The sequence below is a fragment of the Poeciliopsis prolifica genome, unplaced genomic scaffold, assembly GCF_027474105.1.
Source record: "Poeciliopsis prolifica strain line A6 unplaced genomic scaffold, Auburn_PproV2 SCAFFOLD383, whole genome shotgun sequence".
In the NCBI taxonomy this organism is placed as follows: Eukaryota; Metazoa; Chordata; class Actinopteri; order Cyprinodontiformes; family Poeciliidae; genus Poeciliopsis; species Poeciliopsis prolifica.
Window position 1 is genome coordinate 33 of NW_026562758.1, and position 13,779 is coordinate 13,811.

The 13,779-nt window shown below is 42.6% G+C and overlaps 1 protein-coding gene across 1 annotated transcript; it reads left to right on the forward strand.

Annotated features, from left to right (window-relative positions):
- Nucleotides 1–2,880: 2,880 nt before the first annotated feature.
- On the forward strand, nt 2,881–12,954 carry LOC129358061 (nuclear receptor subfamily 2 group F member 1-A-like). The gene is given in 5 exon segments (XM_055026900.1): nt 2,881–4,371; nt 5,746–5,814; nt 5,817–5,842; nt 5,845–6,286; nt 10,109–12,954. Coding segments are annotated over 5 exon segments (1,245 nt in total). The 5' UTR covers nt 2,881–3,938; the 3' UTR covers nt 10,384–12,954.
- Nucleotides 12,955–13,779: the final 825 nt, after the last annotated feature.

Genomic DNA, 13,779 nt, shown 5'->3' on the forward strand with positions numbered 1-13,779 from the left:
ATTTCCACATTCAAACTACATTTTGGATCAAGTGTGGAGGGATCAAGTTAAACGTTAATAGGTTGAGTTCTGGGATAAAGTTAACCTGGGCTATTTTCACACCAACAATGCCGCTCTGATAAATTGTAAATATCACCGCACCGTTGGAGGTTTTTTTTTATTTTTTATTTACGTCCACGTTTTAATTCTGCTCTCCACGTTGCCCGGTCCACCATCCGCGGCTGAACGGGCAGTAAAGGATGAGCACCGACTGATCAGCCTTTTAATTCGGTGACACTATCGCTGAGACAAACGGACGTCTATCGATCTTTTCATTACGTGTTCGAGCAACAAATAGGCTCGCGTGCACGTGAGCGGGACGGGAGCGAAACGAGAGGGTTCTCCCGAGTCCCGTTGCAGAACGCAGCCGAGCTTTAATAGCTTCTCTGCACTATCTCATCTGCAGCGGGGGGTGGGGGGAAATCGACGCAAAAGGATGTGGATAAGCAGCATGGAGGGGAGAGGGGGGGAAAAAGAGAAAGATTCCGCTTTGCGCTAAGTTGAAAAGTTGCGACTCTTTTGCTTGCGCCGACAGTAAAGTTGCGCGACTCGGAGAATTCGTGCCCGCATTGAGTTCCACGCGTGTGCAGCCAGAGTTAAGCAAGAAGTCAGAAATAAACACCAGGAGGAGAAAGACAGAGGGGAAAAAAGTGCTACTCACCTTCTCTGTGACTGCACAGCAGCCGCTCCTGCACCGGTGCTTCTTCTCCCTCTTCCAACATCCCACCCGTCCACTTTCTCCACATGCAGGTTTCCATCAGAGCCTCTCTAATATATCTACCCCGCTTCCTATTCGCTTCCCCCTCTCACTCTTTTCCTCTCTTCTCTCTCCTCTTCTTCTCTCATGCAGACCCCCATTCTTTTTACCAAAATGTGGGGAGTTAAATCTTAATGATACACCAAAGGGGGAAGAAAAGGGGCAAAAAAAAAGAAAAAAGAAAAAAAATGCATTGTCCGATTTAATCTTATTGGTTTCACCTTTTCAGAGTACTGGAGACGTGGCCGGAGAGTTTCCATGGTGTGCGTCCGAGACAGGGACGGGGAGAGAGAGCTCTCTTATTGAATACTTAAAAAACAAGCCGTCCCTCCTGAATGCGCATTCAAACAGAGGCACTCGCATATTAACGCTATGTTATATCTTCTTATATCTCTGTTTGAGTATAGACGTGCTTGTGCGCGCTTTGTTGTGTTAAGTACTTTTATGTCTTTGAGTGTTGGGTTATTATTTCCTAAGCTTATGAATACAATTGGCATTTTGTGTCTTTGTTTTATATAAACAGAGCGTCCTTTTAATTAGGAAGCACTGTTTAAACATTAATTATGAATGATGATGATGATACACTAATCAATGAATGTTTATGGGTTTTTTAAAAATAGTTTATTAATGTCATCCCATATCTTTAACTGCAAAATGGACTTTTTATGAACTACAAAAGTGTACAGGACAATTCTGGGCACGTTCGAGCTTTTTAATTATTATTTAAAATCTATTTAAGCGCTTAAAAATGCAAGTTTGATGGCTTGCACGTTGGGGTGTTGTGGGGGATGTAATTGCACAACGTACGCTAGATGGCAGCGCGATCCAGACATTTTTGAGTCTGAGACGCCTGCAGAAACACTGATGCATAAAAGCTGGGATCTCCGTGCAAAATTTCCCCGTAACTTCGCTCGATTTTGAGTTAATGTCATTATTAAAACATTTAAAAAAAAAAAAAAAAAAAAAAAAACCTAGTCCTACTGAAAGTGTTTGTGCGACTGTGAGATGTTGGCGATTGTTAAACGTCGCTCCGAAATTTCAAGAGATTCCCCGCATCTGAAAGGGGCTTCCGGCACAACGGCGGCGTTTGCGCATCATTCTGCACAGTGATATTTTTTTTTCACCCCTAAACTGCTCTTGAACTAAATTTTAAGTTTTAATGAGCGAAACCGGTGACGATTTACAGACGATGCTGTACCGCAATGCGCATGCCAAGGACAAAACACGGCGTGTGAAAATATTAATCCGCTCCCAACAGCAGAGAGACCTCTGTTAGTTTAATAATAAAGATAACAGTCCGAGACAAGGCATTCTGGAACTTTAAGGGGGGGGAAATCTGAGTCAGAATCCCCCCTTTTGGTCGCAGCGCACAGCTTTTGGTTTTATTTGTCGTGCTTAAAAGCTTTGTCCCCCACCTCCTCTCTCTCTCTCTCTCTCTCTCTCTCTCTCTCTCTCTCTCTCTCTCTCTGTCTCTCCCTCTCTCTCTCTCTTGCCTTTAACCCGCTTTTTTTCGCTATTCTATCCAGGGTTTCTTCCTCTTTTTGGTGACAATAGACGGCCCATACTAATCAGGTTTCAAAGTAAATAGCAGCGCGGGGCGAGCTCAATGTAAATTGTGCCTGTCAGAGCCCCCCATCCCTCCCACTCTCCTCCCAAGCCCCCTCCAGTCGTAGAAGCCTACACTGTAAAAAAAGGAAAAAAGAAGAAAAAGAAAAGAAAAACATCCACCCTCAGACAAGGCAGCCGGTTCAGCACCGGCGCCGGAAAATCCTGGCTGCGCACACAGACGGACCGGGTTCGTTCGGGTTGGATCGCGCGTCTTCGACTGCTGTTCGATCCGCCGTTGCGAATCTCCGACTCTTGCCAATTTCTACGGGAATGTCTCTGATTTGAGACGTTTTCCCCGGCAACATTATTTTAACCGCTCGCAGCGAGAGCGGAAAACAGGCGGACTACTGCAAAACGAGGGTGTTATTTCCCCGATAAATGGACAGAAAATACAACAATTTTTGCGATCCAATAGCAAGAGCGGGGGACTTGTCTGGATGGACATTTTTTGTAGCGCACTAACGGAGGGGGGACTCTAACCAATGGAGAGAAAGAGAGGGCTTGGCTATAACCTTAGCCTCCCATTTTCTCTCTCCCTCTATCCCCCCCTCCTCTCCTCCTCCTCTATGCAGGGCTCTGGCCAGTCAGTCCTCTTTGATTATCAGTCTCCAGCAGCCCCTCTCTTGGCTCCTTGACATGAGCACCATATAAGGCGCAGCGATCTCCATAGAAACGTGTCAGTTTCAATAGTAGTGTCAAAGTTCACTATATACAGACATTCGCGCAGATCCCCCGTTTCGGAAACATTGCTCTCTGCTGGTCCTCTCGTTTTAAGCGCATTCATTTTTTGGGGGTCTCTCCTTCTTCTTCTTCTTCTTGCATATCCTATTAGTACTACTTGGTGTTTTTCCTCTTTTTCTTTTTTTTTCCCTCAATCTTTTTTTCTCTTCGTATCTCCGTTCCTCCTCGCTGGAGAGAGGTGAAACTATACATGGGTACTTCATTCGGCGACGCGGTTCTCCTTCGCAGCTGGGCGAGATGATGAGGTTTATTTAAGAATATAGATGTAAAAAGCCCAGCTCTTCAGTTTTTTTCCTCCTCCTCCTCCTCCTCATATACGACGAAGACGGGAGTGTAAAGGAGCAAGAGGAAGAAAGGAGAAAGGAATTTATCTCCGCAGCACTTTGGATCGCGTCTTTCCAGCGAAAAGGTTTTGGCTTTTTTTTTTTTTTTTTTTTTTTTTTTTTTTTTTTTTTTTTTACTCGCTCCTGCCTTTCTTTTGTGGCTATTTCTTTTTAATCTGACTGCAATTTTTACGTCTGGACTTGGGTTTTCCAACAAGATTAGGGATTCCTGAATGGCTGACTGCAATTTACCTTGGAACTGGCCTCCCGATACTTGCATATCCTGATCGGGTGCCTCCTGATTTCTGAATGTATTGATCGCGTTTGCTCCCCTTCTTTCCCCCCATATGAGATTGCGTGCTCCGATTTGACTTTGCACTGTCCCGTCTTTGAGATTTTTTTTTCTTCCTCCACTACGCTCCATAAACATCGGCGATCATTTCGCTTTACAGCACTTTCCGGGCCGAGATATGGCAATGGTAGTTAGCGTCTGGCGAGATCCGCAGGAAGACGTGGCCGGAGGACCTCCGAGCGGCCCCAACCCAGCAGCGCAGCCGGCGAGGGAGCAGCAGCAGGCGGCGTCGGCGGCGCCGCACACTCCGCAGACCCCCAGTCAACCGGGACCCCCGTCCACGCCGGGGACCGCCGGGGACAAGGGGAGTCAGAATTCCGGACAGAGCCAGCAGCATATTGAATGTGTGGTTTGCGGGGACAAATCGAGCGGCAAACACTACGGCCAGTTCACCTGCGAGGGATGCAAAAGTTTCTTCAAGAGGAGTGTACGCAGGAACTTAACGTACTCATGTCGTGCCAATAGGAACTGTCCCATTGACCAGCACCATCGAAACCAGTGCCAATACTGCCGGCTGAAGAAGTGCTTAAAAGTGGGGATGCGGCGGGAAGGTGAATATATGTTTTAAAGCCCCACTCATGATTACGCATCCTAGTATAGCAGCAGCAGTGCGAGGGCTGCCATGTTGCATTAAGGTCACAGGCTTTATAGCTGGGCATATACCTATTACAGCAGACTCCATCGTTGTTTTGATTTTTATTTATTTTTTTATTTTTTCCCGGGATGTTTGCATGAATGGTTTGTGGTTTCGTCTTTTGCGTGAGGAGAGTAAAAGGCCAGTGCAGCCACGGCAGTTACGTGCTTGTGAATGCAAGTCGCCTTAACAAAGCGGCTGCTCTTGTTAACCTCCTTTTTTTATTTGTTTTGGTTTTTCTTGCGGTCTAACTGCATCGTCTACTTGCAAATCTATATTACATAGAAGCAAACCGTAGAAGAGTGAGTGTGTGTGTACAATTGCGAGCATTTATGTCAGTCTCTGAGTGTGTGTGTGTGTGTGTGTGCGTGTGTGTGTGTCTGTGTGTTTTGAGAGTGTTTGAGGCTAATAGTCCCATTCCTTACAGTCCCTTAACTAATCTTACTAATTTATAATTGCACAACAGGATTTATAAGTGGAATGTGTGTGTATGACTGTAAAAAAAAACTGAGTACACAACAAAGCCACTTCTCTGTGCTGACTAGACAGCTCAGACACACTCAATCACGTCGTTCAAGTTTTTCATGCCTCATTGTTTTTGCTTGCTTTGCATTAAAGGCCATGCAACTTTCCTTTCTGTCACAAGTGTTTGGCTTTTCCCAAATTGACGAGGACACCCTCCCACGTTTAAGTTGCATGTTATTCGACGTGCACGCCATGATTCCCTGTGTATTAATAATTTATTTGAAATATTACGCACTAGCTAAATTCCCCTCCTTATTCCCAGCTGACCTCTTGACTCAGACAAAACGTGGAATTATGGGTGAATTTAATAACAATTGTCCAGCACATTTAGGACCTGACTGCCTACAATTAGCAATTGTTCAATAACCTAAATTCATGAATTAAAAATAAACAGAACGTAGACGATTAAGCCTTAAAATATTCATAATAGCCTAGTTGTTCTAAGTGAAAACATGAACATTTTGTGTGTGTGAGTAAATGTATTTGCGCAGGAGCCAGCTGTAAAGCCTGTATCCTTAAATTACAAATTCAGGGTGAAGATCGAGTGATACAACACATCTGTTTCCATGAAATATCTGTGTTACTGATGGGATTTTATTTATTTATTTATTTATTGCTTTAAAATCTGATTATTGTTTTAAACGAGTACTGTTTTGCTTTTCTTTTTTAATTGCATGCTATTTTTTGATGAAAAGAAGCACCACTAGTGGACAATGTTTATCAGTCCTGGATGCACATTTCCTCTTTTTCTCTTTCTTTTTGTCAGCGGTTCAGCGAGGAAGAATGCCTCCAACCCAACCCAATCCAGGCCAGTACGCGCTGACGAACGGGGACCCCTGAACGGCCACTGCTAACTGTCTGGGGCTGAGCCTTACCCTACATCTCGTTACTGCTGCGGGCTGAGCCTTACCCTACCTCCCGTTACGGGAGCCAGTGCATGCAGCCCAACAACATCATGGGCATCGAGAACATCTGCGAGCTGGCGGCTCGCTTACTTTTCAGCGCCGTGGAGTGGGCGAGGAACATCCCCTTCTTCCCTGACCTGCAGATCACCGACCAGGTGTCCCTTCTCCGGCTGACGTGGAGCGAGTTGTTTGTGCTTAACGCGGCTCAGTGCTCCATGCCTCTTCATGTGGCCCCTCTGCTCGCCGCGGCAGGCCTGCACGCCTCGCCGATGTCCGCGGACCGCGTCGTGGCTTTCATGGACCACATCCGGATCTTCCAGGAGCAAGTGGAGAAGCTCAAGACCCTGCACGTCGACTCGGCGGAGTACAGCTGCCTCAAAGCCATCGTGCTTTTCACATCAGGTGGGTTGTCCACATCATCGCCCCACAGACGCACACGCACACACTAAAACGCAGATGGATGTGTTTATAAAGAACCGAGGCCTGGTTCTGGTGCTCACACACACACGCAGAAGCTCGGCTGCGTCAGGAATATGGCTGTCAGGCAGCAGCTTAGTGCTAGAGATGTTTGTGTGGCCGATGAAAGAGCCATTTTGTCAACAGCTTGCTTGATATCCACTGACATGCATTCCCATGTCAGCTGTAGCCGCAGCATAAGACGTGTAAACAAACCCAGATTGAGTAAATGTATCAAGTTTTTAAGTTGAAAGCCCATTTAAATCTGAGATTAGGTGCAATCGCAAGAAATTGAATCTATAATATTTGGTGGGGTCTAAACAATCCTGTCCCCCCCCCCACCCCGAACATGTCTGAACCTCAGCCGAGCCTGCCCGGGTTCACACACGCATTTTGGAACAGGTGTCAAATAATTGAGCGTAAAGATGAAATAGTCTCTGTCAGTGGGTGATTTATGACAGCTGATGCGTTTATGAGCGTGGCTGCGCGCTTTTTATCCGTGTTTTTTTCGTGCGCAAACACATGTCTTCGGGGGCAGGAAATAATCCCTAACAGACTGAGATCAAAAAAAAAAAAAAAAAAAACGAAGAAGAAGTCTGATGGAAGTTGACTCGCACATGCACTTAATAACGCAAGTTATTAGTAGATTAATCTTAGCTGACCCATTAATTTTCTTACTTACTGAGGATAGTTTCTGCGTCGCGCAGCTTTGAAAAGTAATCAGCGGCACTTTTCAAAAGTAACCTACATTGTTGATAGCTTAATTGATGCCTGGTTGGGTTATGGGGTCCCTAAATGTCCCTATTTACTCTCAGCTGCATAATTTGGAGGCTATTTTGGAAAAAAAGTTGTGTGTGCCTGGTGCTTTTGAGGGCCTGTTATATCTGCTGATGAAGATGAGCGTCTGAGCTACTTCTAAAGTTTGCTTAAAGTTTTGACCTAACTTTCATCCCCTTTGCAAGGAAACTGAAGCGAGAATTACACCAACTTTCTCTGGACACTGTCGTGATGAATACATTGTTTTACTTTTTAAAATGTGGGTTAATCGTAAAATAATTATCTTTCCCACCATTCTTATAGAATATTCGCTCTTTCAGCGAATTTAAATAGTTTTAAGTGAAAATCAATTTTCTTAAGAATAAACAAACACATTTAGCCTACTTTATATTATATTATATTATATTATATTATATTATATTATATTATATTATATTATATATTATATTATATTATATTATATTATATATATTATACACAGTTTTAAAAATAGCACAACTTGTTCATAATTAGCTGTGTTTAATTTGGAGCTAAATGATCACAATTTTATTGTTTTATTTTATTTTTTTTTTCTGCCAACTAAGCTTCCACATTGAAATTTAGAAATGTCATTATTCTCCAAACGACTTGTAGCACTCAGGTTTTGTATTTTACACACGTCTTTTGTCACGGTCATTTTTCAATATTTTATTTATTTATTATTGGTTCTCGACAGTGTGAGCTAATTAATATCCAACATGTCCAGTTTGAAGTCAGTTCTGACGCACAGGATTTGTAATTATAATTTAAGTGTGAGTCTTGCTGTGATTCTGCAGTTTTTTTGTTTTTGTTTTTTGTTTTTTTCAGGGACATTTTTGTGCTTTGTTTATATTTAGCTTGACCATCTTGCAATTATAACCATTTGCAGAAGAAGAAAAAAAAACATACAGAAATCCAGCTCAGATTACCCCAGAGAAGCTGCACACACACACCCACGCACACATACGCAAACACACATAGGCACGCACGCACACACACCTACACACACACACACACACACACACACACACACACACACACACACACACACACACACACACACACACACACACACACACTAAGACATCGCCGTCCCCCATGTTTTCTAACAGATCATTTAGTTAGTGTGATGGGCTACAAAACTGGTGTACGCTATAGAAAGTCACGTGGCGCTTTGCCAGTTTCAGTGTGGATTTGTTTGCCTTTAATAACACAGCAGCCTTGTCAGCATTTGATGCATAAATAAGGGGTGGTCAGGGTAAACTACCCCCCATCCCCCCGGGCCTCCACACACATACACACACACGCACGCACCCCCGCACCCCCACGCACACACACAAATCTGGATTATTGTTCCGCGTCAACTCCTCGTGCAGCAAATTGTGTGTGCACCGTGGTGCAGAGTTCTGCAGAACTGGTCGTTTGGATCAGGAGGCTATCTTTCCCAGCCCATCGAGGCTTGTGGGGTGTATTGACAGGGAGGCCTCGTGGAGAGCTGTGGGGTGTCTTTAACCAGCCTTCTCCCCAACGCATGCGTTCAGCTGCGGTGCTATGAACTTTCTCGCCCGTCTTACTTTGAAAATTCGCATGAAACCCTTGCATGTTTTGCGTCAAATGTAATTCATTAAACGGCATCGATCGGTGCCGGTTTTGAACAGACACTCAGAACAATTTGCATACACCGGGGCTCTGAGTGGCCGGATTGAGGTCACAGTAAATCACTGCACGATCTCTGTGCTGCCCTCGGGTTCATGAGGTTATTGTGTCTAGGCCATAGTGAGTTATAGTGAGAAATTAAGAATGGCCCTAAAAAGCCTCTGTTTAGCCGCTTATAGTGTTGGGAGCCTGGAAGCTGGAGCTGCCTTTCATGTGCAGTTTCTACAAAAGCAGCGCTCAATACAAAAACAGCTTCTGAGAAGTCTTCTTGTGGGACCATGTATGCCAGCGGTTACACCACTTTATAAGCTTGGCTTGAGTGAAAAAACACATCTTTTTTTTTCTTTTTTTCCTTTCTTTACAGCAGAGGGAAAACGTGCAACACACCAACAAGGCTTGCATCCCTCTTTTGTCTGTCCCGAAGAGAAGAGTGGCTGCCGAAGCCACCAAGCGCGTCTCGCCATGCGCTTTTGGACATTTTCACGTCGCTTCTGAGCCCCACTGTTTCCCTTCAACCTCGTCTAATAAATCTGATTGCTTTCAGCGGGCCTGTCCTATAGGCTACAACGGGGGAAGAGAAGGAGGAAAAAAAACAGGCCAAGAGTGGTCTTTAGAGAGAAGAGCCGGCGAAATCACTTAACAGCTTACTGCGGAGTAATTAGGTCACATTACATCCAGTGTAATTTCAGATTCATCAGTACCGTTTATGTTGCCCTTACACTTAAATCCCCTGAGTTCAGACATAAAGAGCAGCGGCCTTTGGGCCTGCGTGTAGCCTACCTCCTTCTTCCTCTTTTTCTTCTTCTGCTTTTTTTTTTTTTTTTTTTTTTTTTGCATTATCACTTTTGGTCTGACATTTTCACCTCTAATTCCTCGCTGATTGCGCATCCAGTACATTCCAGCAGCGTTCTCCCCTTTGCTTATGCTGCATGACAGACAGTGTGATGAAGCATGTTTGGGCAGCCTTGTTTGTCCATGCCACATTGTCAATAACACGTAATGATAACCAAAGCGCTTTGACACGACTGAAACCGGGCGCGTCAGGGGAAAACAAAAACGGTAGTCATCACGGAAATATCCACCTGGACAGTGTTGTTATCTAATTTTTGTGTATTATTTAATAAATAATTGTGATAACAAAAACACAAGGCCTTTGCTGAACTCAAATGCATTTGCTTTAGATTCTCACATAACGAGCATATTTTTTTTCACTTTCAGTCCTGGTTCTTGGATCTTTTCTTCACATATTCCGCCTTATGGTTTTAGTCTGCTGTGACGATACTAACCACAGTGTGTGTGTTTTTTATGTTTCCTCAGACGCTTGCGGCCTGTCAGACGCCGCTCACATCGAGAGCCTACAAGAGAAGTCGCAGTGCGCCCTGGAGGAGTACGTCAGGAGCCAGTACCCCAACCAACCCAGCCGCTTTGGCAAGCTCCTGCTGCGGCTGCCCTCTCTACGCACCGTCTCCTCCTCGGTAATCGAGCAGCTGTTCTTCGTCCGCTTGGTAGGTAAAACTCCTATTGAAACCCTCATCAGGGATATGCTATTATCCGGGAGCAGCTTCAACTGGCCTTACATGTCCATCCAATGATCCTTATATGACAAAACAAAACAGAGAGGAGGAGGAAGGGGGACAAACAAAAAAAAAAAGGACCAAATTTCTGCACCCCTCATCCTCCTTCAAGAAGACTATATATAGGACCTTTTTTTTCTGAGAAACTTTGCGGAAGACATTACTTTTTTTCTGTCTTCTGGGACTTCGATGGAATACATTATGTACAGAAAAATATTGGAACTGGACTTTGCGCCTGTGTAAATCCGCACCGTCATCTTCAAGAACAATACTCTCCATTTTGTAAAATACTAGTCTTTATTTTCTTTTTTCTTTTCTTTTTTTTGTAAAAAAAAAACACAAATAAAATGAAAAACATCATATGCGCAGTAAGAAAAAAAAATGAATCAAGACTTAGCGGGAAAATAATGTTTCCAAGCAATTATAAGAATTGTCCTGTGTCTATGTACCTCTCTGTTTTGTAATTTTTCTGGTTCTAAACCAGGGTTTCTGTGATTCTATACTAATAATTTTTTGATATAACCTTTTGCTTCTTATAATGAGTGCGATATATGTTGTCGAAGCTATGTTCTCCAAGAATTAAAAATTGAAGTGAGAATTTAAAATAATGAAAAAAAACAAAAAAAACAAGACAAATAAAATGAATTTAGACGAATAAGAAACAGTCTAATCGCTGTGACAATATCAACACTGATGGTTGAACTTTTTTTTTATTTTTTATTTTATTTTTTGACCTCACCCTTCTCCCATGCTCCCAACTGATACGATGGACCTGCAGCAGAAGCAGCGAAACGAAACTGACCTCCAGGACGTTTTTACTGACATTTTTACTCCGTCTGGGGCGCATCTCCCCCGCTTCCCCCTCCGCCCTTGTCCCCTTCATTCCCTTTTCCCCGGACCACGAGCGTGTGTGGAGTCGATCATCAGTCAAAAGAACAAACGGAGAGACATGAAATCAAAAAGCACTTTTAATATATCATTTCAAATACATTTTGTTTGTTTCGTCTTGAAGATTTTTTTTTTTGTTGTTTCTTGAATTTTATTGGTTGTTGCCTTCAATTTTGCTTACTCCATGATGCAGCTTTTCATTTTTTTTATTATTTTTTTTATTATATATTTTCTTTTGGACAGAAGGGTCGGCTGATGAAGTTGTGTGATGGTGACTGTACTATTAAAAAAGAAATAGGCAACGATGTCTCACTCTCAAGCATTTTCCTGGGGATCAAATGTTTATTATTATTATTATTATTATTATTATTATTATTATTATTATTATTATTATTATTATTATTATTATTATTATTATTATTATTATTATTTAGCCAATCAGAGGGAATCTGTTTTTTGTTTTTTTTCACGACTGTACAACAGTTCCTGAAACCTACCTGTGAAAACAAATAGTTGCACGGGATCAAAGGGGGGATAATAATTACACAATAGAAGCACATATTACATTTGGAAAGAGCCATGACATAACTGACGGTGCGAGTACAAAGAGGAAGGAGACAATACTGGCCTGCGAGCGCATTAATGTTTAATATTTTTCCCAGACAGCGAGGGAAGCCTCTAACACAGAGCCACCTCTGTAACCTTCCCCCTGTGGCTTAATCAAGGTGATTCTCTGCAAACCAACTCTCCCCTCTCGCCTAAAATAAAAAAAAAAAAAAAAACTCTGCCCTGATAACGCATTGCATGCTCTGTATTGACGTGGGCGTCATTTGGCAAAAAAAAAAAAAAGGTTTGGGGGGGCCCTCGCTGCAAAGCTGCTGTGATATGCGTGATCAATCTGGAAAATGTATTTTACAGCATGTAAGCCAGTCGATAGGAACACCGAGTGTGATGCATTGTGTGGGAATAGAGAGGGAGGCAAAGAGGGAGAGAACGACACAGACACAGACAGAGACAGAGAGAGAGAGACAGACAGAGAGAGAGAGACAGAGAGAGAGAGAGAAAGAGAGAGAGAGCGAGAGAGAGAGTGCTGAGACAAACGAGAGAAGAAGCGTGTTAGTAGAAAGTCAAGTGTATGACTGTGTGTATGTGTGAGTGTGTGTGACAGGACATAAAAAAAAATATTTAAAAAAAAGATGTGGCCTTGGTTTGCTTGATACAGTCAGAGTGTAATGAGTCCATCGATAGTGTGTGAGATGGGTTACTCACTGTCACTGCCCTCGCTTTGGTCTATTTCTTGTTTTTGTCTCAGTTTACGCCCTAAATGGCAAAAGGGAAATCTGGTTTATCACCGGTCCTTGCATTTAAATCACAGTACCAGGCGTGATAAAACATGATAAAACAAAAATGATGGAATGAAATACGGCGCATAGGCTTGACATTTCTGAAGTCGTCATGAAATGAGCTGCCTTTGTGTCATTTTTTTTTTTTTTAACCCAGATCTTTCTCTTGTGGTTTTTGCAGTGATCAGGGACAGCAGAGCAGGGATGTGATATTTGTTAGCCTGTTTAATTATCAGCCGTGTGTTGTGAGTGTAACTCTCGTTTATAGGTTATTTTTGCACTGCTTATGTCATCAAGAAACTTTTAAGGTATTACTGCCTGTAATAAAGGAAGGACGTGGCTCCAGGTTGTCCTCTGATGCTCTCTCTCATTATTTGTGAGACCACCTGACAAAGTAAGCCTTAATGTGGGTTGCATCCGCCTAAAGTAACTGTAAAAGCAAAAAAGTGACGTTTTTTTTACATTTATTTTACAGTTTTGTGGAGTTTTTCCCTTCATGTGGAGGCGATCATCCTCTCCACGACCTTAAGGTCAGATGAAAGTTAGTGACGAAGAAGCTGATGGAGTATTTCTCATTATCCTGCAGACTGAATCATCGAAGCTTAATCGAAGCAAAAAAAGACAGTAAAGGATAACAAAACTGTTCAGCGGCATTTCAGCTAAAATTGATTTTAACTGGTGCTTTATTATTATTATTATTATTATTATTATTATTATTATTATTATTATTATTATTATTATTATTATTATTATTACTTAACTTTAACTTATTTCCAGTATTTTTGTGTGAAGAACTCAGAGGATTTTAATAGGTGACATTCTGGAGGTCTGAATAATTATGTTTTACGTTGGCCATTAAGCTCCTTTCTTTTTGTCAGATGTTGTTTTTCTTTTTTGTTTTTTTTATTTTTTTTTTTTTTTATGTAGGTCCGGACTCAAATAGTGGGTTTGCAGCTTATTAAACGTAGCTTTCAGCTGCTTGTCTCCACATAATGTATTCAGAATCCCCTCCAGAGTAACTATCTTTTATCCTCTCGCTGAGAGCATTCTGTTCTACAATTGTTACACTGCAGGCTATATAAAGCGGCGGTTCAAAAAAACACATGAAAATGGTGGCATGTGTTCCTAATTAACGTTTCAGTATAGGCAATCTGAGAGAAACACATGAGGACTCCGGGAATAA